Below are 27,124 nucleotides of genomic sequence, written 5' to 3' on the forward strand. Positions count from 1 at the left end.
ACGGACAGCCCCAGCAATGGCGGTGTTTACTTTCTTCCCCTTTTGGAATAATCCCTGCTCATTGGAAAATAACGGTCGTCGTTAACAATAATCAATCACCACCACGTCGCCATTGTCGCTGGCTCCAGATATTCGATAAAGCTTGCAGGTCAAGCCATGGAGCCGCATAATATACAGGCGGCATCAACTTATATTAATAATGTGCTCCTTGCTCGAGGGCTGCTCAAAAGCGGCCGAGCGATCGACTTCGCTCAACCGGAGAACGACGAAGGAGGGATCGATGGTACCATGGCGAGAATCATCAACTTGGTTAATGATTTAGTCTTGAGAAGAGACGTATGTGAATTGGGAGCTTCCATTCTATATGAGCTGTGTGTCTGACCAGCGTCAACAGCGGGAAGCAGAGCATCGGGAGAATCTCGCTACCACGATTCGGACATTGCGCGCGGAGGACTCGCAGAAAATGCTTGAGATTGTATGTTGGAGTTGTGCGAATGGCCAGAGTGCCACGACTAAAGTCATTTACAGGAAAAGTTGAAAACGAAGACGTCGGAATTGGCCCGGTCGCTGGCTCTGGCGGAAGCCCAAGAACGTGCCCTGAAAACAAACCTGTCCAGCGCGGAAGCGACGATTAGAGGACTGAAAGAGCAGATACAACGCATGAAGACCGCTGTGCAACAAATTCGCGCACAGTGCGCCAATGACGTCCGCAAGCGCGACCTGGAGATGCAGAAGCTGAAATCACATTTGGCTGAGCGACAGAGAGGGAGGCGGGAAGGACTGGGCGTGACGACAGTCAACATTAACCCCACGGTTGATCGACTGTCCAAATCTAGGTCGCTCGCCGGTGGAGAAGGAGTCAATGATCCCGGGTACAGCCTGAAGCAGGAAACGAACGAATTCTTGACGGAACTGTGCCAGAGCTTGAGCGACGAAAACGATACGCTAATTGCGCTTGCGCGCAATACTGTTCAGACTCTGCTGGATCTACAAGGGTTGTCACAGATGGATGAAGAAGACGAGCAGTATCCGAATGCATCGACAAGCACACGGGGCGTGAAGTCGTCCCAGGGACCCGTCACTACACTTCCTTCATCTTGCGAGGAACTATCGGTTCAAATGGACAGAGTGCTCGAGCACCTGAGGACATTGCTCACTAACCCCTCCTTTGTACCTCTGGAAGAGGTCGAAGTCCGCGATGAGGAAATCAAGCGTCTACGAGAAGGATGGGAGAAGATGGAGACTCGATGGAAACAGGCCGTTACCCTCATGGACGGCTGGCACAAGAGAATTGCCGACGGAGGTGACTCGGTGCGAGCAGAGGAGCTCCGGCTGGGGTTGAAACTCGACCTCAGCGTCGACTCGATGCAAGCATCCACAGCCGACAGTGGGATCGATACCACCATGCAGTCTCCCATTTACGAAGACCAACAGGCAGAGGAAGAGGCGGAGGCCCCAGTCAAGGTGGCCAAATATAATGCAGAACGAGACGAGCCTGGCGACGCTACCAGTACCAAAATCGCGTCGCCACGCGAACGAAAATCTCGCAAACCTACCAGTCGCGCTCTGAAGGAACGGAGCGATAATATCGTTCCTGGGCCTCGGAAAGTATCCTTTACGCCTGGACTTCAAGGCTCGCCATGTGTAGCGACTGGCCAAGAAGACGAGACCTTGGTGGTCAAAGCTCACAAATCTGAGGCTGTGACTCGAAGGCCATCAAAGAAAAGGGTAGATCCCAAGACGTCACAGGTAAGGCTCCAAACAAGTGATATTAGAAGTAGTTGAGGTCTAACTTGATGGCAACAGGTTCCCGAGGACGAGACACAATTGAGCGTGTCACAGAAGCTAGCAGCTGTTGAAAGCGAAGCGCGAGCCGCAGAGGAAGCTCGCAAGGAGTCAGAAAGCCGAAAGAGGACTCGAGGAGTGAAAACCTCCAAGAAAGCCGCTCGCGACCGACGAAGAAGCACATTGACCAGTGACGAGCTTGGAGAGCTGTTGGGCATGCCATCGCGATGACGGGATCGGCGCCCTTGTTTGGAATATATCTGTCTGGCGTTCGGTTTTGTTGATACCCCCAAGCAGTTTATCTGTACATACATTCCTTTTTGCGCACCTACTCAAGGGCGGGATTCTTATGACACAGCGGACGTAATCGCTGCCACTCTGTACTGTTCTGGAGCGAACCATCTACTATCAATTACAATAATTCCATAATATACGCTCGCAAGTTATTTTGAGGAGAAGCCAACGGGCAAGCTGAAGAGTGTCTGTCGGCATCTCATCTTGTGCACATAAAGCTTCCCCACAACCTCGGCAACTGGAGCTTCGAACCGCAATAAGTCATATCTCCGCATTATTTATTGCCTGGCCGTTCACTTTGGAAACATCAGATCAACAACTACTAAACAATCATTGTTGCAACTTTATCTGGTACCTCAACTTTCGTTCACTGGTTGAGCGTATTCTTCCTCTTTCAAACACCAACCCTTCGCATCTCAGACTGCAAACACCCTACGAACCATTTGGATACTCTATATATACACGAACAAACTACTAGTTCACACTGAAGGCCTTATCATATCAATTGGATCATGTCCTCATCGCCATCAAAAGCATTCCATGGCTGGGTCGCCCGCGACGCCACCAGCCCTCTAACATTCACCACCTTCGAACCTAAACCCTTCACCGAAACCGACATTGAAGTCAAAGTCTCCCACTGCGGCATCTGCGGCACAGACATCCACACCCTGCGCTCAGGCTGGGGCCCAACCGACTACCCCTGCGTCGTCGGCCACGAAATAATCGGCACGGTTGTCCGCATCGGCCGCGGCGTGCCAACCCTCGCCTCCTCCCCGGCCTCCCGCTCAATCAAAGTCGGCGACCGCGTCGGCATCGGCGCCCAAAGCATGTCCTGTCTCCGCGCAGACTGCGAGCCCTGCGCCGACGGCCGCGAGAACTACTGCCCTCGCATCACAGGCACCTACAACAGCCGGTACGCGGACAAGAGCAAGGCCTACGGCGGGTTCGCGGAGTTCTGGTGCGGGCCAGCGCACTTTGCGTTCAAGATCCCCGATGCGCTGCCCTCCGCTGCCGCGGCGCCGTTGCTATGCGGCGGCGTGACTGTTTTCGCCCCGTTGCGGAAGTATGCTGCCGGGCCGGGGAAGGCGGTTGGGATAATTGGGATTGGCGGGCTGGGGCATATGGGGATTCTGTTTGCGAAGGCAATGGGCTGTGATCGCGTCGTTGCGATCTCGCGGTCGTCGAGCAAGCGGAGGGATGCGCTGGAGGGTCTGGGAGCGGATGCGTTCGTCGCCACAGACGAGGAGAAGAAATGGGCAAGGGCGCATGCGCGCTCCCTGGACTTGATTATCTGTACCGTTGACGCGCCGGATATGCCTCTTGCGCAGTATCTGCGGCTGCTCAAGGTGGATGGGACGTTCGTCCAGGTTGGAGCGCCGGAGTCGCCGCTGCCGCCGTTGACGGCATGGTCGTTGATCCAGAAGGGGGTGAAAGTTACTGGGTCGAATATTGGGTCTCCGGATGATATTCGGGAGATGCTGCAGCTAGCTGCGGAGAAGAAGGTGTTGCCGTGGATTCAGGAGCGGCCGATGCACGATATCAATGCCGCTCTGGCTGATATGGATGCTAATAAAGCGAGGTACCGATACGTACTGTCCAACGAGATGGGGGCGCAGTCGAAATTGTAATGTATTAGTTTTAGTACAATTTATCATATCTATAAAAAGCGATTCATATCCACCTGTACCCATGGTTTACATGGTTCGAAGGGCAACTGCGCAACTACGTTACGGACTCAAAGGTGCTTATCCTTGTAGAGTAAGAAATACGAAAGTCTGCAGATGGCTGGAACGGTGGAGATCTTGGCATCGAGAAAAGATCATCGTTACCGAAAAGGGGAATCAGTACGAGATATACGAAGAATCCAGTCGCTCAATAGTGGGTTTTCAATGTTGCCTTAGGATGAACAAAATTCGATGAATTTGAAATTTATTGAGGAGGCGACTAGCAGAGCTATATAAGATGTAGATATCTTCGTAGCTGTGTATCGTTCTGATCAAATTGACTACCTGTTGCTTGAAATCCGTCCCCTCAAACAAACATTCTAGTTCTGAAACCATTCCTCCTTGCTGTGTTTATCATTGCTACCTTTAAATCACCATGTTGTTAAAGCGAGCATATGAAGGCTGGGTAGCCTATGAGTACTATCCCTCCATGGCGGCAGGAGTGATATTCGTCATCCTCTTTGGCGCTGTCACTCTGCTACATACGTTCCATCTCTTTCGAACAAGAACATGGTTTTTTATTCCTTTGGTGATAGGAGGCTACTGTAAGTTCCGATCCGCTTTTGTGGGATGAGTCTATTGGACTGGATATCTGACTTCGACAAGTCGAATTGATAGGATACATTGGACGCTGCCTGTCAGCATCCCAATCGCCAAACTGGACCCTTGGCCCCTACATCATGCAGAGCACATTGTTGCTGGTAGCGCCTGCGCTGTTTGCGGCCAGTATATACATGGAGTTGGGCCGAATCATCCTTCTCGTCAAAGGGGAGAAGTTTGCTATCATTCGGGTAACCTGGATGACCAAGATATTTGTCGCGGGAGACGTTCTCAGCTTCTTGATGCAAGCATCAGGTAGGGTTTTCGGCCATTATGTCCTAGATGAGAGTTAAACACTGACGAGCCGTTGCACGACAGGGGCCGGGATCCTGGTCACGGACAACCAAAGCACGGGCGAAAATGTCATCGTTGGCGGTCTCTTTGTCCAGATCATCTTTTTCGGTTTCTTTGTGATAAGCGCTTTTGTCTTCCAGCGTCGGATCGCTGCCCATTCAACTCCCGAGTCAGTCGCGGAGTACATTCCATGGAAGAAACATATGGGCGCGCTATATGCATCAAGTATTCTGATCCTGGTTCGATCCGTGTTTCGAGTTGCCGAATACCTTCAAGGCTGGGATGGCTCGTTGCTGCAGAGCGAAGTGTTCATATATGTACTAGACGGACTTCTGATGTGGTTCGTCATGGCTATCTTTCTCGTTGTCCACCCGAGCGAGATCAACTGCCTGTTGGGTCGCGGGAAAGTAATGACAGCCAAAGGGGGTCTCCAAGTCTGTGAGCCTGCTCTTCCTGTTTAGCACATTGAGTAGCTCTCTAGCCTTGCCGCGATGATGCTTCATGAACTTGTCTGTTTGTCGAGTTTATACCGCCGTGTCGTTTTCCTTCCAACCTGTCATTCCGCTAGAGCGACCGTTTCTTTGACTTTTTGTTATTATCGTCTCCACGTGCGCTTATTCGCCTGTGGACGGGACTGCAAATGCCAGATGTAGATAGAATTATGCTTTCAACATTGGTGCCTCAGGTTAAATTCGGCTCGAATGCCTGGCCAAAGATATCTCTCATAGGCCAGTATATCAGCGGGCGCCAACGCTCATCTAGAACGAGCCAGAGCGCCTTTGAAACCCGAGGACCCCACTCGTCGAGACACCAATTGTGTCGGAGGCGATGGAGCATTGCGCAGTAGTATGCCAGAATGACCAGAGCTAGGGGCTCCCGCTCCCGCAGGCAATCCACGTATCTCGGTTGCAGCCTGATTGCCCACCTGCAGGCGACAGCAATGGAAGTTAGGCCGTTGTACACCGCGCCTGTCATATCTGCCCATTTGTCAATGGTGTCCTCATAGACAGACGTATCGTGCGTGGAATCTGTCTCTCCAATCGACTTGTTTGCATCTTGGAGCTTTCCTAAGGCAAAGAGTATATCGTCGGGAAGGTTGACTTCATATTCGTCAAACTGTACAATTGGTCCAAAATCGCTGTCCTTTATCGAAGAAGATGCGGTAGTCAGCACCTGGTGCACGCCCCGCGACAGGATAAGTATCTGAAGGAGATCGTCGATGTACTCCCATGAGTCTTTTGCATCTGGCGGATGAGGATAGCCAAATGCATAGACGGCCACAATGCTCGCAAACGCAAACATGGCTTTCGCATTGGAGGGGTTAATATCATGTAGCCGTTCACGAAATAAGGCCAATGCTTGGTCCTGATGCGCGACAGCAATGCTGACGTAGTAGGCACGGCGATGGTCAGCCCTGGTCCGCGCAATATGAAGTGCAGAGATAGCTAGTATCCCATGCATGAGGAACGGGTATGACAGCGCCTCTTCAGGGACACAGGCGCGCCAAATGCGGTCCGTTTGCTCGTTGCGGGAAAAAGACCTATAGGTCTCATTGCACCACTGCATCATCAATTCCAAATCACACAGGTTCAGGCCGGTAAGTGAATACTGAGTTGCCACGCCGTGTCCACCCAGCTTCCCGAGAATGCCAAAGGAAACGGCGGTGTCGTGGAGCGATTGTCGCTCCGGAGGCCCCTCGGAGGCAGATTTGTTCGACCTCGAGCGGGACTGCGACCTCCCATTAGCCCACAAAAATGAGCCGCTGGAGTCATACTCGCATTGCGCCCTGCGTTTGACGCAGTTGGAGCACGCTGGGCGAGCTTCATCGCACTGAGAGTCGTTAGTGATATTTGCAGCTCAGCTAAGTGGTGTGAGTCTCCGTACTTTGACCCTGCGTCGTTTGCACTCTACACAGCCATGTCTTGATTTACGATGAGGTCTTCGAAGAGCCATCTCTTGGAGGGCACTCTGTGCATAGCGTTGGCAGTTTTGTACTCAAAAGAATGTCCCACATTAGGCAACACAAAAGATGCCCCCAGCTGATTATGTCATCCAACCTTATCGCTTCTTCAGTGGCGTTTTACTACAGTGTTTATTTTTTTTTTTCTTTTTTAATTTCTGGACTCTAAGAAACAATTTCCATTATTCGATATTCGCTGCTAAATCTGTATCAAAATGAAATCCATCAAGAATGCAGCGTATATGGTATCTGTGCTCAACGCGACAAGTAGGGAAGAAAGACACAGAAGCGACGAGTATGTGAAGAGAAACAGAATCACCTTTCCCATTCATGAATCTCAGAATAGCTGAGCCCTTTCTCAGCCACCACCACCGCCGCCTCCTCCTCCTCCTCCTGAGGATCTACTGTCTCGGCGCCGTTGTTTCTCATACAGAGCAAGAGCAGTGATGATGACCATCAGCTCGAATTCCTGCCCATAATTTGCATAGATCTCAAGCTTCCCAGACTTCTTACAGCCCCAAAGGCTGCTCGTAAACACGGCAACGAGCCGATCAGTCGCCTCATCAACAAGCTTGTAGTTGCTCCAGGAAAACATCGAAGGCTTTGTTTCCCCGACTCCTACCGATTGCGTGCTCTTCCAAATGAATGCTCGCCGTTCTACCCCATCCTCGGAGTGGAGAGACATTTGAAACCGATATCTTGCATGAAGGTGGCTGAGAGACACAAGATCTTCCCAGTCGACTGAGTTTGGTGTTTCAGGATTTCCCAGACCGACTTTGAGATGCCTTGAGAAATGCAGGAATTTGCAGACTGCCAGTACCGGTGCTTCGGCACTAGTGCCGGCATGAACGCTGAGATCGGGTTTCTTTGGTGTCCACGTGGAATTGCGGACGTGGTATAGTTGTTCCTTGTCGGCATTGTGGACGTTGTAATCATGGCGGAAGAGTGTGTGATATATATGATAAAGGCGGCGGCAGCTGTCTCTGTTCGAAGGGACTGAACCAAGAGACTTGCTCTCAGTCATTGTGGTCTGATAAGCACTGCACGAATCCGCGAGGGTGGCATCGTCGGCGCCATAGGTTTCTTTGGAGCGACTCATTTTCGCGGACGGTATGATCCTAGGGAAAGATCTGAATTATCCAGGAAGACCTGGCATCTTTATAGTCTGCTGGCTAGTTAGCGAATAGGAGCGTTCTTGAGTTGAGCCATTTGTTCACTCCGTAGCAAAGCTTGGTCTAAACACTATTCATCTGGATATGAAGGATAGTTTCCGTTTCTGGTCAATCGAAGGGTGGCAATGCCCAGTTGATTGCCCGAATGATCGACATCGGGTACTCCGTTGCCAGCAATACGGGCGGTTTCCATGGCTTATTATGGGGCTGAGTCTCTGTACCTCTGTACCAGTCTACCTAACATATAAAAATCAGCCTTAAGAGGCCGTGCTATACGTTAGCCAATCACAAAACGCAGCGAATACGACCAGCCCAAAGCGGCTAGACCAATTTGCCACTTGGAACAGCCAACCACATTTCATGCCTAGGCAATCGTTACACGTGACTATAATCTGTCACATGATATCACATGACATAGCAACTGGACGCCAAGACCCAGCGCGCGTCAATCAATGGAGAGCAATAATGGTTCATGAAGCAGAAGGAGAAACACGGCAAAGTGTTGACGGCAAGGTGATGATCGCTGCTGATTTTTGTCCTCCTTAGCTCGCTTCTCAGTCTGCCACCTGACTGGCAGCTACTGCGCATCTATTCTCCGGCCTTTTCCGGAGGAATTGCCTGTTACGAGCTGGAATAGCACCAGGAATCTCAAGAAAGAGAGATTTCATTCTCCGGTGCTCAGTGACGCTGGTACTGGTGCCGTTACTAAAAAGTGCCACTACTCCTCATTCTCCCTACCAATTAACACCTCGTCAACCATCAATATGAGCTTCCAGGTACCTTATGGATCGAGTCCTTCGACACCAGACAAGTCTCGGAGCTTTTTCAGCGACATCTCGGCCACTCCTGGAGATGCTCCGCCTTCCGCAGCCAAGTCCTTCACTCCTCGAGGCCCTCCTCCATCCACCATATTCGGAAGCTCTCAGATGAGCTCCAGATCCCAGCTGGATTCTCCCCAGTCCCTTTTCACCAAATCCGGAGGCGTCGATTTCAATGACAGCATCTTCAATTCTTCTGTTGGATCCTTCCATCAGCCAGCGCCCCAAGCCAAAAATGCTGGAACAGGGAAATCCTTCGCGCAGTCGCAGTCGCTTTTCAGCATGACGAACAATACTCGATTCGGCGAGTCGACCGGTTTCGGAATGTCTAATGGCTTTACTTCGCAATTGGATGCAGAGACCAACGCCGATGACGAACAAATGATACCCGAGGAGGAAGAGGATGTCCAGGAGGAGGATGAAATGGACATGGGCAACGCCGCACACCGATTGAGCTTCTTAGACTCGCAGTTTGGTAATTCCACACAAGCACAGCCTACGTCGCATGGTCAACGAAAGTCAATATACTCAAACCCGGGCAATGCAAAACGGCCGAAGCTCGACGAAAAATGGGCTCAACAATCACCGTTGCGCAAGGGTAAACTGTCTCCAAAGAAGGACTCCGCAATGCCCTCGATCGTACGGAACTTCGCCTCTCGAGCCGGGCCCGCGGTGGTCAACGAGCCAAGTGACGTGATCATCAGCACCGAGGACGAAATGTGTCGAATGTACGACGAAGTGAGACAATCTGAGTTTACGAATAGAGACATTCAAATTATTCTCTCTGAGGTGTGCAACAGACTTACAGACTCATGGAAGCGATCCATGGAGGGAAGCCGTGTCCCCAGACCACCTGGCGCAGGGACGGACATTGGACCTGGGGATCGTGCTCCTGATGTTGCCAAGGCCAGCTTTCTCGGCTCTCTACTGCTTCAACTCCATCACCCGCCTCTGTCGGCCCCAAGCAAGGGAGTCTCAGCAATAATCTAGGATTTGCGGCTCCCCGGAGTCTAGTCGTCGCGGCCTCAAAATCGGATACACCTACGCCAATACCCAAGGTTCTTTTGGACTGGCTTGAAGCGTATCATTCGTCTCAGCACGAGGACCTGCGAGCTTTGAAGGAAGTTGAGCCTAATCCCACCGCATCTTCCAATTTCTGGGAGATCATCAATGCAGCGGTGCTACGCGGGCGCTTCTCGGAGGCGGCAGATATACTGCGATCGGCGGACTTCAATTATGCCAGGTCAGCTTTGGAGGATGGCTTACCCCAATCAGGCTATCGTGGAGCACAGCTGCAAAATATCCAAAGATGTATCAATAAGGCTCTTCAAATTTTGCAGTCATCTCCCAGCATCCAGTACGATGACTGGGATGTCAAAGGCGCCGAGTGGGCGTTGTACAGAAAACGTGTCACAACGGCCGTAACAGATCTGGAGGAATTTGCGGAAGGAGGAGAGCAGCAATCGGTCGAGCCTCCGGTCACGGACAGTCGCTTTCAGGCAATTAACTTTGGGCTGAAGCCTAGTCCAGCAAAAGCCGACTTCTCTTTCACCAAATCTGCGCGCATGGCAGAAAGCCGTGTGCCTTGGACGATCTATCAAAGTTTGAGATGTCTGTATCGTATCATACTCGGTGATGCCAACGCCATTCTGAACCTCGCGCAAGACTGGATCGAGGCCACCATTGCGCTTACGGCCTGGTGGGACGGTGAGGATGATGAGACAGCGCAAGGGAAGGGCGACCTCCCCCTCAGCGGCATGTTCAGATCGCAGGCCTTCCGCGATGCCAACGAAGACCCTGTTAATGCCTATCTGCAGCGCCTGGATCTTGCCTTCCGTAGCGCTATCAATGAGGAAATGGCAGATTCCAGTTTCAGGGTCAATCCGCTGAGTAGCCTTGAGGTCGGCCTAGCTTCCGTTTTCGAGGGCAACGTTGACGGTGTGCTTGAGCTGATCCAAACATGGTCATTGTGCATTGCCTCGGCTGTGGCTGAGGTCGCCTCAATAGGTGGCTGGCTCGATACAGAGAGAGGAGCGAAGCCGCTGCCGGGTCTCAGTGAGAATGACCTGATGGTCCTCTCGTACGGTCAGAACGGGAATGAGCCGAACAAGCGAGTTCGCAAGGATGACGTTCTAAGCAGCTATGCGCTCGGCTTGTTCAAACGACGTACGATTGAGCACACGTCCGGCGTTCGTGATGGCTGGGAGCTTGCTCTGGAAGTTGTGAGCCGCCTAGATGACGCGGAGAAATTGCAGAAGAGTGTTTCGGAATTACTTGACAAGATCCCTCTTGACAATGTTGAGCAGTTGGACAAAGTGGTATTACTTTGCTCCGAGCTTGGCCTGGACAAGGAAGGAAGGAGAGTGTCTGAGGTACGCCCATGTCTAAGTCACTACCCTTGTTGTGTTTCTTGATCTCGAAACTGACCGTCCGGTAGCGATTTGGTGATCAAACGGTGGAAAAATCTGATGAGTACGGCCTGGCATTGGTGTGTTACGCTCGCGCACACAGCCGTCGGAAGGTGAAGTCGGTTGTCGACCTACTCATCTCGTACAGCCTGGTTCAATCACGCGCATATCCCGCATCTGCAGACCTCGATGAGCAGCTGGAGGCATTGATCAGAGACCCAAAGACCTGCCTTTCAGCGATTGCGGGTTCCGACGAGGACGCTGCAAGCATCCTCCAATTTTATTTCAGCGGATATGCCACTCTACGACGGTTTTATGAGATACGAGATGAAGCGATCGGGCTCAAGGAGGGACAGCGACCTCGGTTCAAACCGTTAGCCAGACGTAGGGCAGCAGCCCAGGCTTTGGTGGCAGTAATCAGTAGCGCCGCAGATAGTATCTACGGTGGACTCTATGATCCTGGTCGTGACTCTGCGGTGCAAGTGGATGGGCTTCTGACACTCTTGGGAGAGGCCTTGCCGTTTATTGATCGTAAGTGATAGTTGTTTTTGACGCATGACCTTCAGAGGCTGACTTCGTGATAGAAAACACTCCGGTTCTTTCGATGTCTCAACAGTTTACTATTCTCTCCGCAATTGAGGATCTGGAAACGGTCACACCCCGGGTCTACTCCCAGTGCGAAGAATGTTTCCGCTCTGCGCTCATCGAGCATCACTCCTCTGAGCGTGCATCATCCGGCGGTCGATCCTCCGCTGAATCCTACGTTCTGCCGCCGTCACCACGGGCACTTTTGAAGAAATCTGTATCTTCGCTCACCGCATCCAGCACATTTTCCTTAATTGGCAGTGATATGATCGAAAGTGCTCGGAACCGAACCATGTCTGGCTCGGGATCTGTGACCGGCTCAGGTGTGTTGGTTCCTCGTCCCGGAGATGGAGCTCACACCGGATCCCACGAGCGCGGATGGGACTGGCGAGCTGCTGTACCGGAGGATATCAAGGGAGAGGAGGTTCTCAAGATGTTACGCTTGGGATTAGCCCGAGGCTTGAGCTTCGGTGCTCTGGGGTCTGTTTAATAGAGGCGGTTTGTGCATCATTTCTTGTCTAGCATGTACGTGTAGGTGTATTTGTGGGATCCATAGCTCTTCATCTACTTGGACCTGACGTCCATACGATCGATCTTTCATGGAGGGTGAGAAAAAGGATAGTAGCAATGACAGTCCCCGGATAGTCAGGACGGAAAGCATTGAATTCCCCAGGCATCAATAGCAATAACTTGGCCACAACAAACTTTCCGGTTCATCTTAACTTCTTCCACTACCCATCATTGCCGCACTCTTTTCATCGTCATATCATCGAAGGGTCGGCCGTGACTCCCATCAATAATCGAAATTCAGACTGACCTCGGAACAAACTGATGATGTTCACCGACAAAGCGCTTCAAGGTGCCTCTTGAACTCCTTAGCATGCGATGTTTCTGTTAACGCTGAGCTTACCCATGGTCCATGATGATCTCTTCGAATTCGGACCCTCCAAACGAGCGCTATGTACCCCTCTTATAAGATATAGGCCAAGTAATACATCGCTTCGGTATCAACGTCAGAAGCAATGAACAGCGGTCTAGATCTGGGAATAATAAGCCCGAAGAGTAGCACTGAAACGACGCAAGCTGAGGATGTGATTATGCAACGATGATTCTACCAACTTCTAGTCTACTAGATCACTAATTCAGTCACTGAAACACTGCCCACTGATTGAATGATGTCATGTGCTAGAGGATGAGTCAGGTCAGATCATGTGGGGGTTTTCAACGGTTCAGCCCCCTTCAGATAGGATAATGAATCCCCGCCATTTCCTCGGGTCAGCCTTGCGGGCTATTCTTGTCTTTGGAGAATGCTGCAAGGGTCAAGACCAGGTCGGACATGCCTGAGGCTAGTCGCATCTGGCGGGCAGTGGTCTGTGACTCAACGGACAGGGCTGAAAGAGAAGCACTTGATTTGTCCGACTTGTACCAATTCTTCAAGCCCATGCATCATCCTGCATGGCCCTGCTCACCGATAGTTCTGCTAATATCGAGGCTCAACTGCAAGCTGAACCTGCGGAGTCCTTTTTATCACTCTCGTCATCTTCTTGCACCACCTCGAGCAAATTCGTCAACCGGGAAAGAAGAAGTCCCTTTTTCGAGAGTGCGGTGGCTAACGGAGCGACTAACTCGATGAGTCTCTAGCAGAACAAAAAATAGAACGGTTGACGATGTTTACTGGCTACCCGATCATTGCAAGTAGAAATAACTTCGACCTATCTCAGGCAATGGTCCAATAAGGCCTTAAGGCCTCCAAAATCCATGGCACCATGAGCTGAAACCCCTGCAAGCACGAGATCGTGTTTGGAAACAGACCAATGACGTTCCGCTAAGGAGGGCCCAACTCCGCTTGTATCAACCTTGAGGGTTTTTAGAGCCTCCTAGCCTTCAACGGCTCCGTCGCGGTGGATATCCAAACTTGGAACTCGGCATCAGCTGTCATCTCCGTCGGTACAACGTTCTGCAACATGGCCAACCGGTTCGGCTGTTTAGCAGGGCTAGCAAATTGCCAACCTTCAGCAACAATGGAACCCCACTGATCAACTATGGCCTCGGTCTTGTCCGCGGGAATGACCTGCGGAAAGTCGGATATGGTCTGGTGTCGATTGTGCCCAGTGACCTATTTCCATCTTCTTTTTCTTTTTCAGTTCACGACTTGTCTTCCTCGGACTTGAACGATATTCGATACAACTGCAAAAAGTCCCGGCTAAGGCCTAAATGGATGCCTTGCATCAAACTTCAGTCCGCACTTGCTTCGGGTTGCTTGCAGATTGTATAGGCTATGCAGCCTTGATGAAACCCGGCTTCCCATTTCGTTTCGTCCTATTTCCGACCATTGTCATGACATTCCTGAGGTCGCCTGAGTTCTTCAACTTCCATATAAATAATCTCTTCCCAACGGAGTCAACCTTTGTTTGTCCTTGGATGGCATCAGACAAATTCTAATACATTGAATCTTTTCTTGTCTTCTCTCTTGCTTCTTCTCTTGAGCGTTCGTTCAACAGCACTTTCTCTATCGGCAACTGTCTACGCTGGACGTCGTCATCCACCCGACGCATATACTGAACGTTCTATCCCGACCTATCGAAATGTGCTATCAGCTCGTGGAACGTTATTCGGTGTGTGGGTGTCTTTACTTTGAACACGCGGTCGACCCGTGTCAAGCATATGCTCAACGGGGACACACTGTGCAAGTGAAGACGGTGTTGGTCGGATACGCCTGCGAGAAACATTCTGCGAGACGGAATGGATCTACTGGCGGCAATCGTTCTGCGACGGGGTACTCCAAGGGATATTGATTTCGTCCGAAGGATACCCCGGAGTGACTTGCGTTGAACGCAATGCTAGCTTCAATGACTTCTCTTCTGTGCTCTGAGAGCCAATCTCGGTGCACCGTGTGCGATTATTTTGCCTTCTCATCGACTGTTTCAGTTTGCAGCCTGGAGCTGCCATCACTGTTCGACACGGTCAGCCTTGAAGGCTGGCAATCATCGATTGAAACGACGACACAACAACCATATTTCTTTGTCCGACGCATTCGTCCCGGCTGGACCTGGACCTTTTCGTTTCTCTCACCGTGACGAGCACTCGACTCTTTGTTTTTGTTCTCTATCGGCTTTGATTCAGGGCGAGCTTTGACCGACGTTACGGGTGACACGATGCGGCATGGGATATGAACACCTTTGAGCTCTGTATAATTGGATTGATATAGACATGCTTTGGCGGCAAAAAAGTTATACACAGCTTGCATGGGATGGAGTTCAGCATTTCATGGGCGCTGCTTTCTGTCATTCTTTCACAAGTTCGTTGCCAGCGTCCTCATTTCGGGATTTTCATATCATGTACAATTATCTGGCGCTGGCCAGCCCGGTATAGATAGATAGCCATTAAACACTCGTCTACCTACAGATTTCTCGCAACCCCATGAAAGCCCTCCTGCAGCTCCCAAATCCTCGAACCAACCTGCATCCAACCAACCTGCATAACCTGCATCCCCGTCACAAACTTACGATCCTCCCAGGCACATTGGTCATCCCACACTCCACCTTCTTCTCCTTCAGCCTCCCCAACAACATCCAACTAACCTCTGGGAACTATCCAATCCAAGTCGCCGGAACCTTCTTTCCAATATCTTCACCGGATCAAGCGCCCCAAAATCCCTCGCCCCCCGGCCCCAACCCCAATGGCCATGAACATGGCCGATGTAACCGTAACACGCCCAGCGCCCTCCCATGCGCAATCTGCGTCAACACAAACGCGTCCCGGGGCCGGCTTCAGGTCCCAACCTGCTTCAGACTGGCCCTCTACACCTACAGCACTGCTGGTAGGCACGTGCTCCTCGTAGACATTGTGCAGGAACGCTTCGTCTAGCGCCGGGAGGTTGTATTTCCTCGGACATGCGGGGGTGGCCAGCGTGAAGGCTCCGCCGTGGATGTTGATTATTATCATTCCCCAGAAAGGACGATACAGGAGAGGACTTAGGGGACAGGATACTGATTTGCATTAGAGGATGCTGATGGTGGGAGGTAGATGTTTTTGGCGGCCGTTGGTTTGTTTGTATGTTACTGTGTAGTGCGGGGGTTGTCGAGGGATATTGACACTTGGGGTCCTAATTCTACTGTAGATGGACGGTTCTATTTTCTTCAGGAACGGGCATGACTGATAGATGCCTGCCTGGAAGTCTACTGCCTACTTTAAGAATGGTGATTCTGGATATCCGATCCGGGGGACAGAAGGCATCCTAGTTCGATTGCATACTCCGGAACCTGCCTGCTTACAGCTACAATATGGGTGTAAGGAGTCAAGTATATATTTCCATCAATATATCATCTCGTCCTAATCTCATTTATCTGGACAGCGTTATATATTGGCTCTAGGGTATGATAGGTAGTAGCAAGCTGCATGCCTCCAGGAGAACAGCCGTCCAGATCATAACTCATCAAGATTCGTTCCGCCTGGCCATAACTCAACCGTACAAGACAAACGAGACATGGAGCGGACAATTGTCTGTCGCGCATATATCCTTTTCCTCCTCACGGTGAGGTCACAAGGACGGAGCGAGTCCGGTTGCCCCTCGTGCCGTCAACTGTGAGGCCCTGGTCCGGTTGACCGTCTCCTTTTGAAATTTGTTTTTTTTTTTCTTATTTTCTTTTTTCTTTCATTCTTCTCTGCTGAAAAAAATCCATCACATAATTCATGCCAAAGGAGTGACTATAGTTTTGCTTAAACAAATCGAATTGCTCGAAACATGCCGAGACCAAGCATAAGTTGGTATTGTTGCATTGACCGAGGCGCAGGGAAATAGTCGATCTCCCGTCTCTGTGATGGATAGATCCTCCTGAGAGGACAAAAGGGAGAGAGACACGGGGAACTGAGAAAGAATCAACGTATTTATCTGCGCACAACGATGCCTTGACGGCGCACGGCAGTACGAGCCCGGCGGTATTCCTCATCGCTGTCAGACTCGGAGCAGCTGGCCTCAGAAGACTCGGTGACATAGCCACAGCGGCTACCACCGCAGTCGAGCTTGACGCGGTCGCCCTTGCGAGTGATGCCGTACCGTTCACAGCGGCAGATCGGGGTGGGTGGGTCACTCATAGAAGACAAGGACGACGGCGAGGTGCTGCCCGAAGACCGAGACGACAGGGAAGAGCCGACGGAGCTGGGCGGGCTGTTGGAGTACGAGTACTCGTCAGACATGCGGGAGCCGGCAAAGCGCCTAGTGAGGTCCTCCATGGTGGGAGCAAAGTCGGTTTCCCGGATCTGTCGAGAGGCGTAGGGCTTGGAAGGCTTGGGGTGGTGGATCTTGGATGGAGACAGAGCTCGGCCCTTGACGACGTCGTTGGAACCTCGGCGCGTCTTGGGAGCAGGGTTGGAGCTCTTGCCACCGGGGACGTCGAGGATGTTGAGTTTGCGGCCAGTGGTGGGCTCAACAGTGTATTCGACGGCAGGATCGTGAGAGACATGGTATCCATCCATGATATACTAGACCATGGTTTAGTCAACTTCCCTTATCGATTCGGCAGCGGCGAATACTCACATAGTACCAGTACCGACCACCCAGCTTCAGCATCGACGTCTGGAAGCGGAACTTGCCGACCCATGAGCCTGGCTTGGAATCATCCCGGGAAAGGGGAATCTGACGAGAGTAGTTATCCCAGGAGCCGAGCAGATGGACGGTCTTGACGTTGGAGGAAGTCCGGAGAGAGAACTTCAGTTGAACAGCGGTCATTGTGGCGGTAGATAATTGACGTAAAACTAAAGATTATATTATATGGGAAGTTGAAAGAGCAAGTCGATATAAATCGTTGAATCAGAGCTCGAGTAAAAAGACTGCCAGAGTCTATTCGACCGAAGTCTGTTGGTTGGTTGGTTGGTTGCTTGTTATTTGGCAGGCGGTGCAACGCTCACAACGAGTGCGCTTCGTTCTCTTTCAAGGCTGACGGGAACCAGTCCACGGCAGAATTAGAATCAGAAAAGATTAAAGGTGTAAAAAGACCTTGACAAAGAGAAGAAACCAGTTCTTTGACAAGATCCGAGCAAGTAGGCTGAGCTGGAAACGGCTAACAATGAACAACGTCGGCCGGCGACGACGATTGAGAACCGTGAGTAGAAGATTGTATAATCTAGAAGTATCCTGAGCAAGGGCAAATAAACAAGATCATCAGAGAGCACAGCTCGTCTGATAGAGTAAATGGGAAGATTTGAGGATTTTTTGATATAGTGGGGGGAAGTAAATTAGTGGTATAGAAGATGCAGCAATAACGATAATAACAAAACCAAGTGCAACCAGTGCACAGGATACTTCCAAATTAAGGGCAGCTCAAACCAACAAAAGCTTGCTGGAGAAGAAAGAAAGAAAGAGAAGGAGGAGAGAAGGCTCCTCAAGCAGACAGCGGCTGCGGCACCTTTAAGGCACTCTCAGTCTCCAAACATCCAGTAGATTCCTGGTTACTGTTGGTGTTCAGCAAGACGAGGGAGTTGGATGGCATCAACCTGCAGGGCTATTCTAAGCACAATGACTGGCGGTGGAGATGATATCTACTGCCGCAGCCAATCATCACATCCACTCTCCCATCTTCAGGCTGTCAGAGTGGGGACTTTCTTCTTGCTGGCGGGTAAACAATGAAGATGATTGGGTTCTACACAACGAGGAGGGGCTCAAAAATCTTCCAGTAGCCAACCACATAGCAGGAGCAGAGCACCAACCACCACCCTGGATTTGGCGCCTGTTATCCACTGTGATAAGGGCATCACCAATCGAGCCTTCTGGCAGGCCTCCCATCAGCAACCACACGGGCTGCCCTTACGCACACTATCAGCTCTTTGCTTCCTGCAGGATAGACATACAGCCTTTAAGGTTCAGGACAACTCATCATGCATGGAAAGAGGGGAAGTCAATACATCCTCACCCTCATCGATGTCCTTGTCCTCTAATACCAGCTGTGTATAACTACCAGGCTGCTACTGAATGATAAAGGCAGTTCAACATTGTCCGAGTGATTCTAGTTTTCGCTGAGTACATAAAGAGAACAAGAACCAAGGCACTCACTTCCCCTTCAGGCCCATCTTTCAGAGCGGTCGCATGTAAATCACAGTAGTATCAAGTCGAGATAAGTAACAGTCCATCTTGCATCCTTTGTACGCCAGAGAAATGCCAAAAGGGGAAAAATAGAAAATCAATCTGTTCTCTCTCCGACGAGATCACAAAGAAAGGGGAGGGGGGTTGAATATGAAAACACGTAGATAATTAGAAGGGCGACTGGGGCGAAAGCGAATATAGTTTTGGTCATGTCGTAAGAAAGAAAAGAACGAAGATTGTACAGAACCCTCTTGTCTCTGTCCACTCGACTTGTGCCCTTATCTTCCTTACCGCACGGACACGCCAGAACGGTTGGTAAACATGCGAGCGGCGATATTCATCGCGGCCAATTCTTGGAACAGAAGCTTGGCCGCATACGGGATATGCACCTGCGAGATCCTGTGCTTGTTGTTGCACAGTCGACACTCGAAGAGTCCCTTCTTCAGTTTCCTGCCACGCGAAATTATCGGTTAGCTAGTGCTTATTGTTATGCAGACAGACTATCTGCAAAGGGTGAGAGAAAACTTACGCAATCGGGGTCATGAGTCCACAGTCATCGCAGATGTGGACACGGAACGGGTCGGAGACATCAAATAGACGCTCCCTCAGGAAGGCGCTGGCACCGTGCGCAATCATACAATCACGTTCCATCTCTCCGAAGCGCAGACCACCGTCACGGGCTCTACCTTCCACAGGCTGCCGGGTCAGAATCTGAGTCGGTCCACGGGCACGGGCGTGGATCTTGTCGTCGACCATGTGGCGGAGACGCTGATAGTACGTTGGTCCCAGGAACACTTGCGCAACCAGCTTGCGTCCAGTATGCCCATTGTACATCACCTCGAAGCCACGAGACTGGTAGCCGTGCTCCCGAAGCAGCCGAGAGATTGAGTCGACAGTAACATCAGTAAAAGGTGTTGCATCACCTTCGAACCCACGTAATGCCGACACTTTACTGAGCTGGCACTCGATCAAGTGAGCAATTGTCATACGAGACGGAATAGCATGCGGGTTGATGATAAGATCGGGAGAAACACCCTCGCGCGTAAACGGCATGTCTTCCTGCCGATAGGTGATACCAATGGTACCCTTCTGTCCGTGACGAGAGGCAAACTTGTCTCCGATCTGAGGAACCTTTGTCGTCCTCATGCGCACCTTGACGAACTTGAGGTCATCATTGCTGGTAGACACCAGGACTTGATCCACAATACCATTTTCAGTGCTTCTTAATGGCGTCGACACGTCCAGCTTGGTATGTGCCTTGGTTCGCTGGCCGAGCTCCTCCGCCTCGGGTGCCAACGGTGCCGTCTTGCCGATGATAATATCCTCTCCGGAGACACGCACACCAGGGGCAATGATACCGTCCTCATCGAGCTTATCGTAGGTGCCCTTTCTCATACCGATCGTATCCGAGCGCATGGGCTTCTCAAACCGCTCGACAACAGTCAGACCAACCATTTTCTCGGTATCCGTGTATGTGCGGTAGAAGAGACTGCGGAAGAGACCACGATCGATGCTGCTCTGGTTCATGATGACCGAATCTTCTTGGTTGTATCCGGAGTAGGTAGCAATGGCGACGATGGCATTCTGCCCAGCTGGTAGCTCACGGAATCGAAGGAATTCCATGGACCGCGTTGTGGCTAACGGTTTCTGCGGGTAATAGAGAATATTTGCCATTGTCTCCATCCGTTGGTCAAAGTTGGTCAAAAACACACCCATGGCTTGTTTACCCATCGCAGACTGGTAGGTATTACGAGGCGACTGGTTGTGGTCCGGGAAGGGAATGATACTGGCACAGACACCAAGAATCATACTGGGGTGAATCTCGCAATGCGTCCAAGTGTGTGCCTTTTGACTGAGGATCGAACGAACACGCTTGTTGGGATCGTCTTCTTCCGGAAGAGCGTAACCCGCCTGAAGCTGCTTGGAGATTTCGAGGTCTTCCGGGGTCATGACGATCATAATCGTCTCTTCTTCCTCGGCATCGACATACTCGACAACTCCTGACTTGACCAAGCCATCCCAACCGAAATAACGTTCCCTGCGATCTTCGGGATCAAGGTCCGCCGGCAGTTCTTTATCTTGCTCTAGCTTGCGGATATGCTCCTTGTTGAGCACCAGCGAACCGCAGTTCTCGCTCTTAGGGTCATTGTCAACGACGAAAAGTGGTCGACACACACGCCCAGCGTCTGTGAAGATCTTGAATTCACGCTCACGAATGTCCCGAATCAAGCTGACCTCGTGAGAGATCATGTTGCGCCGACGCAGAGAGAGCATGGTGTTGACCAAGTGCGCGGGATCTCGGTGGACACCGACCCAAACACCGTTCACAAACACCTTCGTTGCATTGGGTGTCACCTGAGGCTCAAACTCCTCAAGCACTTCCATGTTGCGCTGAATCATGAAATCGATGATGGGCTCGCTGGGTGTGCCGACAGTGATATAACACATGAGAGCCAGGTTCTTGACCAGACCACAAGCTTGACCTTCAGGAGTTTCTGCAGGACAGACCAAGCCCCAATGGGTGTTGTGAAGCTGACGAGGCTTCGCGATCTTACCGTCACGACCAATTGGCGTGTTGGTACGCCGAAGATGTGACAAGGTGGAGGCATAGGTGTAACGAGACAGCACCTGCGAGACACCTGCCTTCGAACTTGCTGCCTTTTTCTGTTCTCCCCAGTTACCGGTGGCGAGGGCATATTTCAGACCTCCAGTCAAGGTACTGGCCTTGATACCGATGTTCAAGTAGATTTCACGATTAGTTTCCACACATCTCTGGACATATCGCTGGAGATCCCGAGTGACTCTCGTGAACAGAACTCGGAAGAGATTGGCAAGCAGAGGGCCAGCAAGGTCAAGTCGCTTCTTCCCGAAGTGATCACGATCATCCACATCGCGACGACCGAGAGCACACTGCAAGAGTCTGTGAACCATGTAACCCAAGAAGAAGGCCTTTCGCGTCTCGCTACCCTCGCTTTGGGAAATATGGGGAAGTAACTCCTTCTGCATAATATCTCGTGCGTATCTGACACGACGCTCGTGGTTCATGCTGGACTGAGAAGATCCACGTTTGGCGATGAAATCCAACGCGACCTCGCGGTCTTGGATGACAAAACCTTCCTCGATGCAAGGCTTCAGCATCTCGAGCATGGGGGTGTCATTTCTGTCGTAACAAATATGGTTGAGGATATCCTCGTCCGAAACCACACCCAGTGCTCTGAAAACGACGACAATGGGAATATCCGTCTTAACATAGGGAAGAGTCGATCTGATCGTAGGGCCAAATCCGCCTTTCGCGCTGTCTCCCTTAGCAAAAAGCTTAAGAGACAACTGCGAAAGTAGTCGTGAACCCTTCTCGACCGCACTTCGAATCTCAGCAACGTAGGGTGTAGGACTCGGTGGCGCCTTCTTGAAAACTTGCACTGTGTTTCCGGCGCTTCGCTCTTGAGCAATCAAAACCTTCTCACTTCCGTTGATAATGAAATAACCACCAGAGTCGTAGGGGCACTCGTTCCAGTTGTAAAGCGCCTGCTCGCTCAGATCCTTGAGGATACAGTACTTGGACTTGAGCATGATGGGCATTTTTCCAATGAACACAGTCTCCTCCTTTGCCTGATCAGCGGGAAGTTCTTTTTGTTCCCACTGCAAATATGTCCCACGGGCCTTTCTGTCCTCGTCCGCATCTGGTGCCGCATCGTCCTCATCACGATCCGCAATCAGCCGTTCCCGACCTTCCATGATTCGCTTAGTTATACCGAGGTAGAGTGGACTGGCGTAGGTGAGATTTCGCAGACGAGCCTCCTGGGGTAACATGATGGTAGTCGCACCATCACCTTCAGTAACCGAGGGGCGAGAGAGCATGACTGTTCCGAACTTGAGCTCGTATCGACGGAGAACGACGGGGTCGTCTTCTTCATCCGAAGGCGGAAGCGTCTGGTCGAGTGTGACCTGGCCTTGTTCCTCTACCAGCTCTTGCATCGTTGAGGAGATGAACTCATCGAAAGAGTCCAGCTGCTGCGACACCAGACCCTTCGTGTCGAAGAAGGAGGAGATAACCGTCCAGCAGTCCTCCGACGTGATCCCCTCCTCCATCTCATCGTAGAACTCCTCCTCGTACGCATCATCGTATTCGGCCATTTTGACGGAAATCGGGTTCGGTTTTGAGGCGGACGATCGATGAAAAAATGTGTTGAGCGCAGGGAGGGAGCGACGCGCTCAAACAAGAAAAGATCCCTCTTCCGTGTTGATCAACTGCTGCGACGAGCAGTGACACCAGCGTAAGTGTGCTCGAAAAGCGACACTTAAGACGGTTCACTAAGCCGGGAATCTCAGTTTGATTGATGGAAAGTGAGAGATCCCCTGCAGCAGAGGATGTTGGATGGAGCAAAGCTGGACGCTTCGATTCTCCGGCTTGCTGATGGATCTTGAGCAGAGAGCCGCCACTAGCGCCTCGACCCCGACTTGGCGCTAGTCTTCGACTAGAACAAAATAGGCAGTCATATCACGTGATAGTATTACTTTTACTGGCCTACGAGTGGATCATGGTGTGTGAAGAGGGCGATAGTCATCGCTCAACTCTCTGTTTCATCTTTACTATTCATGACATGCATTGATATACCACGTTCTATAAGAACTGTAGCAGGGTTCCAAGCATTTCTTTATGGTCCTTTTGCCCAGGCTCATCATCCGCAAGTCCCTCCATTTGCTCTGATTGAAAAGAAGTCAGTACAGAAGAAGGGAATCCTTCCAGTGAATGCTGCGTACCTTTCAAGGTCGCCTTAATAATAGACAGATCCTCATCCCTATCTGCTAATAGTGAAATGATTTTCTGCTTTGCCCCATCATCTTCAGCCACCAGCCACGCTAGTATAACATCGATTAACTGTAAGTGATAGGAGTGTTAGTCAATCAGTTCTAGAAAGGTGAATGATACCAAACAAACCTGCAGAGAGAAAAGGCCAGCGTCAAAGCGTCTAGAGAGCCATTCTGCAGCCATGGCTTCTTGCTCTTCGTCTGTGTAGTTCTTCCGTTCCTCCTCGATGGCTTGTTCAACCGGCGACACCCTCGAAGCGTAGTCCCGTCTTAGCTTCACGAGCTTCACAATCTTTTCGTAGTCCTTTTCCATGAATTTGGCAAGGGTACGAATGCGTGGAGCCGAACCTCCCGGTAAGAGGCGCAACAGTGACGCAAAGATACCCAACAGATGTTCTATTGTCTGGCTTTCTTGCTGTTTGAAGTCAGTTACAGCTGGCAAGGGTCTATTTAAACAAGACGCCTACCTTTCGCATGAACATTCCAAAAATTGTTCTCAGCCCTGCAACTTCGACTAGATGCTCGCACGCAGGGGCGCCCCCAATCCACCCAGAGCGTGGTCAAGAACTCGCAAGGCACGTTGCTTACTGAATTTGCCTTCCTTCAGCATAATTTGAGCAAGCTCAATGCCTTCGCCTTCCAGAAATTTCTCCTTGCCAGAATCTTCGTCGACGAGACATATCAAACAGTCGAAAAGATTCTCCACGTACTCCTCCTCGTCCGAGTCCTTTTCAGGGTCGCGTTTGCGGTAGTGGCTCAGTAGTTGAAGTAGAATATCGACACCATCGAGGCCAATGAATTTTTCTTTGTTTTTAGGAGACGATTGTAGCAGAATGGCCAAAACCTCTGCGGAGTACTGCTTATTTTGACTGACTGGATTTTCTTTCTGCTGTATGCGAGAGAGAAGCCACGATAATACGGTAGATTCTTGGCCAATGTTTTCCGCGATTGTGGTTTGAGAAGCCAAGTTTTCCAGCACGTCTGGTTATTAACGTTAGCGTCATGCCTTCAATAAATGTAAACCGAGGAGCATACTGAGCACGTAGTATACACCCGCTCTATCGGTTTCAGATGTTTCATCCAACCGTGACAGATTTTGAGTCAGGAGCTCAATGAGGTCGGCATCCAACTAATATCGTCAGCAATCGTTCCGCGAAGCGAGAGCGGCACATACCAATGCATTGACGAGAGCATCCCACTGGTCCTGTTCAGCCTCTACATCTTCATCCGTCAACTCACTGATGATCTGGATTACGTCAATGGCAATATCTGCGTTCTCATGGGACAGCAATGATGTTAGAGAGCCCACACATCCCAACTTGGCGAATTCTGCATATAAGTCGGGGTGTTCGGATAGGATTGAGAGTCCTTTAATCTCCGTGTCTAGATCGGCTTCCGACGTCATGAACCTGGGCAGATTGTGAGCACTCTTTGTCTCATCAAGCAATGAGGCCCTATCTACTCACTTCTGGGGATCATTCTCAAACTTCCCGCGGAGCTCGGCGTTTTTCGATATCTTTCTTTCAAAGGTGAGGGCCAGCCGTCGTAACCAGGCAGAATCGAATTTCTCTGGCTAAAGCAACGTTAGTGCTGGGTAGAGGTTGGCATTGCTGTCTCAGATCCTTCCATACCGCTGCCTCTCCTTCATCCTGCTGGTCAATGTATTGCATTGCCTGGGCTGTTTTGCGCTCCATTCCTCCCCCGAAGAATCGCCCTTCTTCATCGTCTGGGATATCCTCGGCATCGAAATCAGGTGGTAGTTCCGGACCAGCCTCGCCGTCGTCCTCAACATCTTCCTCCACCATCGGTGCCTTCCCTTTCGACTTGACATCGCCATTCGCGTCTAACTTGGCTGCTTTGTAAAGCTCATCTAGCATCGCGCATGAGCAACGGACTTGTAGAACGGGTAGGCCCACGGAAGTAGAAGAACATACTCGGATCTTGTGCAACCTCTAGCTTGCGCTTGGCGCTCGCTGCCGATAGAGGTTTCTTATTGCAATTAGCTTTGATCTAATGAAAATATGCTGAGGAATCTGTACCTTGAAGAGGTCGTCTATGCTCGTCATGGTTGCGACGTGCGCGGTGCGCAAAGAGAGCACAGAAGACTTTCCTGCAAAGGACGGGGCAGCAAGTCTGGAGGCACCAGCAATATAGCAAGAAGAAAGTTACCTGCGGCCTCCGAAGACGACTATTAGGCTCTCTTTTGAGTATGTATTCTTGCAATCTCTTTTCTTACAATCGGTCGCGCAAGCTACTTTGGAGGATATACAGGTGCCAGGACAAGCTAAAGACGCAATTAGTGATGCCAAGAGTTGAGCACTTGAAAGATTTCTCGGAGCGGCGTTTTCCTCCGCAGGCCATCAATTATCTACCATCTAACGTCTGCCCTTTGATCACCATTCCCTATTCTAAGCTATTACGCTAGAAAATCTCCATCTTCACATTCAGATCACATCATGGCTCCCAACCAGCGTGTCGTTGCTGCCAGCTCCGGTCGCCCCCAGAAGGGCTTCTTCGGAGCTGCATATGAAGAGCTTACCGCGCCCGAGAATACCACCATCGTCAGAAGCCTTCTGGTCTTTGGTGTAGGTGCCTCTTATCCTATAGTTCTTTTCGAAAGCCTTCTTGGAAGGATCACGGCTAACGCTCGAAATCCTTAGGCCGGCGTTGCGTTCCTTCACAGCAGCCTCAGCGAGTTCCTCCTCCCTCCGTAAGTCGAAGCATACTTCCCACACCTTTGATCTCTAGCACATCTCAACACCATTCTGGGACAGTAACTGATTGGGACAGTCTGTGAACAAACTCCGATGAAATCCTGGACATCAGCGGCTCGAGACCTCCGGAATGGGCCGCAGGGTTATCGACAACCCACTCGATCATGACACGGATGAGGCCACTTTCTTTCTATCATATTTTCTCCCGGCCTTGATTTAACGGCTACATGTACTATATTTTGCGCTTTGGTGGGCATACGTCTTTTGGGTGAATACTCGGATCACTCAGCTTCTGCTTTGAATATCAAATGGCGTTCTGATAGACATCGTGGTGCGAGGGCTGTGCTGTCTGATCTTGCTTGGTAACTCAGAAAATCATTCACAAGTAGCAAATTTGCATCAAAGAAGAGCGAACTCGTTTTCGAAACATGACCCTCGAGCGGCGCGGTTCGCTTAGTCGACGCCCATCAGTCGCTCATCCTCCCGTCTCCGTCTAACTACATGCGGTCTGCTATTGCATATGACATTTTGCGCCGTTGTTTTGCGCCTTTGGCTGCTTGCCACCTTTTTGGTCTGACCCTCTGTTCCCGGGAAAGTAAGATGGAGATAGCATGTCCGTAGAACGACACTGGGAGTTTGCTGGAGAGAAGATCCATTGCTCCCTGGTTGTGACCAGGAACATCAGTGGACTGACTTCTTCGTGTCTTCATTGCCTACTCCAGGATAAGCTTCCTGAATGTCAAGAGTGATGGGTGCCTCAGGTTATCTCGTAGCACATGATCCCAACACACCCTGCAGTGTTACAACGCCTCTGTCAGAGCAGCCAGCGAATATGATCGTACAGGTATTGGGACGCATAGTCTTGTATCCTCTGCTATGGTGC

At 50.9% G+C, this 27,124-nt stretch overlaps 10 protein-coding genes across 10 annotated transcripts; 5 read left to right on the forward strand and 5 right to left on the reverse strand.

Moving 5' to 3' along the window:
• The first annotated feature begins 74 nt into the window (after window positions 1-74).
• On the forward strand, window positions 75-2,181 carry P174DRAFT_413136 (uncharacterized protein). The gene is made up of 4 exons (XM_024824336.1): window positions 75-336; window positions 395-475; window positions 529-1,749; window positions 1,807-2,181. The coding sequence occupies exons 1-4, from the start codon at window positions 157-159 to the stop codon at window positions 2,014-2,016; spliced, it is 1,692 nt and encodes a 563-aa protein (XP_024678918.1). The 5' UTR covers window positions 75-156; the 3' UTR covers window positions 2,017-2,181.
• A 225-nt stretch (window positions 2,182-2,406) lies between these two features.
• P174DRAFT_395838 (NAD(P)-dependent alcohol dehydrogenase) lies at window positions 2,407-3,707 on the forward strand (the record flags this gene model as incomplete). Its single annotated transcript, XM_024823705.1, has 1 exon — window positions 2,407-3,707. Exon 1 carries the CDS (start codon window positions 2,592-2,594, stop codon window positions 3,705-3,707), a length of 1,116 nt encoding a protein of 371 aa, XP_024678919.1. The 5' UTR covers window positions 2,407-2,591.
• A 549-nt stretch (window positions 3,708-4,256) lies between these two features.
• Window positions 4,257-5,158, forward strand: P174DRAFT_395843 (RTA1 domain-containing protein; the record flags this gene model as incomplete). Its single annotated transcript, XM_024823706.1, has 2 exons — window positions 4,257-4,658; window positions 4,722-5,158. The coding sequence occupies exons 1-2, from the start codon at window positions 4,484-4,486 to the stop codon at window positions 5,156-5,158; spliced, it is 612 nt and encodes a 203-aa protein (XP_024678920.1). The 5' UTR covers window positions 4,257-4,483.
• Window positions 5,159-5,378: 220 nt separating this feature from the next.
• On the reverse strand, window positions 5,379-6,650 carry P174DRAFT_434713 (uncharacterized protein; the record flags this gene model as incomplete). Its single annotated transcript, XM_024825890.1, has 2 exons — window positions 5,379-6,527; window positions 6,582-6,650. The coding sequence occupies 2 exons, from the start codon at window positions 6,648-6,650 to the stop codon at window positions 5,379-5,381; spliced, it is 1,218 nt and encodes a 405-aa protein (XP_024678921.1).
• Window positions 6,651-6,812: 162 nt separating this feature from the next.
• On the reverse strand, window positions 6,813-7,858 carry P174DRAFT_445256 (uncharacterized protein). The gene has a single exon (XM_024828287.1). The coding sequence runs from the start codon at window positions 7,754-7,756 to the stop codon at window positions 7,016-7,018; it is 741 nt and encodes a 246-aa protein (XP_024678922.1). The 5' UTR covers window positions 7,757-7,858; the 3' UTR covers window positions 6,813-7,015.
• Window positions 7,859-8,593: 735 nt separating this feature from the next.
• P174DRAFT_515451 (putative nuclear pore complex subunit Nup85) lies at window positions 8,594-12,348 on the forward strand (the record flags this gene model as incomplete). Its single annotated transcript, XM_024832185.1, has 4 exons — window positions 8,594-9,600; window positions 9,621-11,019; window positions 11,085-11,586; window positions 11,640-12,348. The coding sequence occupies 4 exons, from the start codon at window positions 8,594-8,596 to the stop codon at window positions 12,128-12,130; spliced, it is 3,399 nt and encodes a 1,132-aa protein (XP_024678923.1). The 3' UTR covers window positions 12,131-12,348.
• Window positions 12,349-16,527: 4,179 nt separating this feature from the next.
• On the reverse strand, window positions 16,528-17,368 carry esdC (GTP-binding protein EsdC; the record flags this gene model as incomplete). The annotated part of the gene is made up of 2 exons (XM_024825891.1): window positions 16,528-17,121; window positions 17,177-17,368. The coding sequence occupies 2 exons, from the start codon at window positions 17,366-17,368 to the stop codon at window positions 16,528-16,530; spliced, it is 786 nt and encodes a 261-aa protein (XP_024678924.1).
• Window positions 17,369-18,606: 1,238 nt separating this feature from the next.
• Window positions 18,607-23,103, reverse strand: P174DRAFT_507064 (DNA-directed RNA polymerase II core subunit RPB2). The gene is made up of 2 exons (XM_024831352.1): window positions 19,248-23,103; window positions 18,607-19,168 (listed from the first exon to the last, which is right to left on the reverse strand). Exons 1-2 carry the CDS (start codon window positions 22,850-22,852, stop codon window positions 19,006-19,008), a joined length of 3,768 nt encoding a protein of 1,255 aa, XP_024678925.1. The 5' UTR covers window positions 22,853-23,103; the 3' UTR covers window positions 18,607-19,005.
• Window positions 23,104-23,283: 180 nt separating this feature from the next.
• Window positions 23,284-25,763, reverse strand: P174DRAFT_445262 (beta-catenin-like protein 1). Its single transcript, XM_024828288.1, has 11 exons — window positions 25,567-25,763; window positions 25,462-25,516; window positions 25,159-25,397; window positions 24,994-25,100; window positions 24,702-24,936; window positions 24,563-24,656; window positions 24,077-24,508; window positions 23,995-24,041; window positions 23,658-23,942; window positions 23,480-23,597; window positions 23,284-23,422 (listed from the first exon to the last, which is right to left on the reverse strand). Exons 1-11 carry the CDS (start codon window positions 25,591-25,593, stop codon window positions 23,340-23,342), a joined length of 1,722 nt encoding a protein of 573 aa, XP_024678926.1. The 5' UTR covers window positions 25,594-25,763; the 3' UTR covers window positions 23,284-23,339.
• Window positions 25,764-25,888: 125 nt separating this feature from the next.
• Window positions 25,889-26,773, forward strand: P174DRAFT_445263 (putative TOM core complex subunit Tom6). The gene is made up of 3 exons (XM_024828289.1): window positions 25,889-26,112; window positions 26,188-26,237; window positions 26,318-26,773. The coding sequence occupies exons 1-3, from the start codon at window positions 25,984-25,986 to the stop codon at window positions 26,322-26,324; spliced, it is 186 nt and encodes a 61-aa protein (XP_024678927.1). The 5' UTR covers window positions 25,889-25,983; the 3' UTR covers window positions 26,325-26,773.
• The last annotated feature ends 351 nt before the right edge of the window (window positions 26,774-27,124 follow it).

The sequence above is a fragment of the Aspergillus novofumigatus genome (assembly GCF_002847465.1).
Source record: "Aspergillus novofumigatus IBT 16806 chromosome Unknown P174scaffold_8, whole genome shotgun sequence".
NCBI lineage: Eukaryota > Fungi > Ascomycota > Eurotiomycetes > Eurotiales > Aspergillaceae > Aspergillus > Aspergillus novofumigatus.

Bases quoted from the DNA above. Each gene is read 5' to 3' on its own strand.
- P174DRAFT_445263 (XM_024828289.1), top strand. From the start codon at position 25,984: ATGGCTCCCAACCAGCGTGTCGTTGCTGCCAGCTCCGGTCGCCCCCAG. The intron at 26,113-26,187 runs GTAGGTGCCTCT...CGAAATCCTTAG, and splicing joins GAAGCCTTCTGGTCTTTGGT to GCCGGCGTTGCGTTCCTTCA.
- P174DRAFT_445256 (XM_024828287.1), bottom strand. From the start codon at position 7,756: ATGAGTCGCTCCAAAGAAACCTATGGCGCCGACGATGCCACCCTCGCG.
- P174DRAFT_507064 (XM_024831352.1), bottom strand. From the start codon at position 22,852: ATGGCCGAATACGATGATGCGTACGAGGAGGAGTTCTACGATGAGATG. The intron at 19,169-19,247 runs GTAAGTTTTCTC...TTCGCGTGGCAG, and splicing joins GGACTCATGACCCCGATTGC to GAAACTGAAGAAGGGACTCT.
- P174DRAFT_445262 (XM_024828288.1), bottom strand. From the start codon at position 25,593: ATGACGAGCATAGACGACCTCTTCAAG. The intron at 25,517-25,566 runs GTACAGATTCCT...AATTGCAATAAG, and splicing joins GCATAGACGACCTCTTCAAG to AAACCTCTATCGGCAGCGAG. The intron at 24,937-24,993 runs GTGAGTAGATAG...CAATCTGCCCAG, and splicing joins TTTGAGAATGATCCCCAGAA to GTTCATGACGTCGGAAGCCG.
- P174DRAFT_413136 (XM_024824336.1), top strand. From the start codon at position 157: ATGGAGCCGCATAATATACAGGCGGCATCAACTTATATTAATAATGTG. The intron at 337-394 runs GTATGTGAATTG...CAGCGTCAACAG, and splicing joins ATTTAGTCTTGAGAAGAGAC to CGGGAAGCAGAGCATCGGGA. The intron at 476-528 runs GTATGTTGGAGT...AGTCATTTACAG, and splicing joins CGCAGAAAATGCTTGAGATT to GAAAAGTTGAAAACGAAGAC.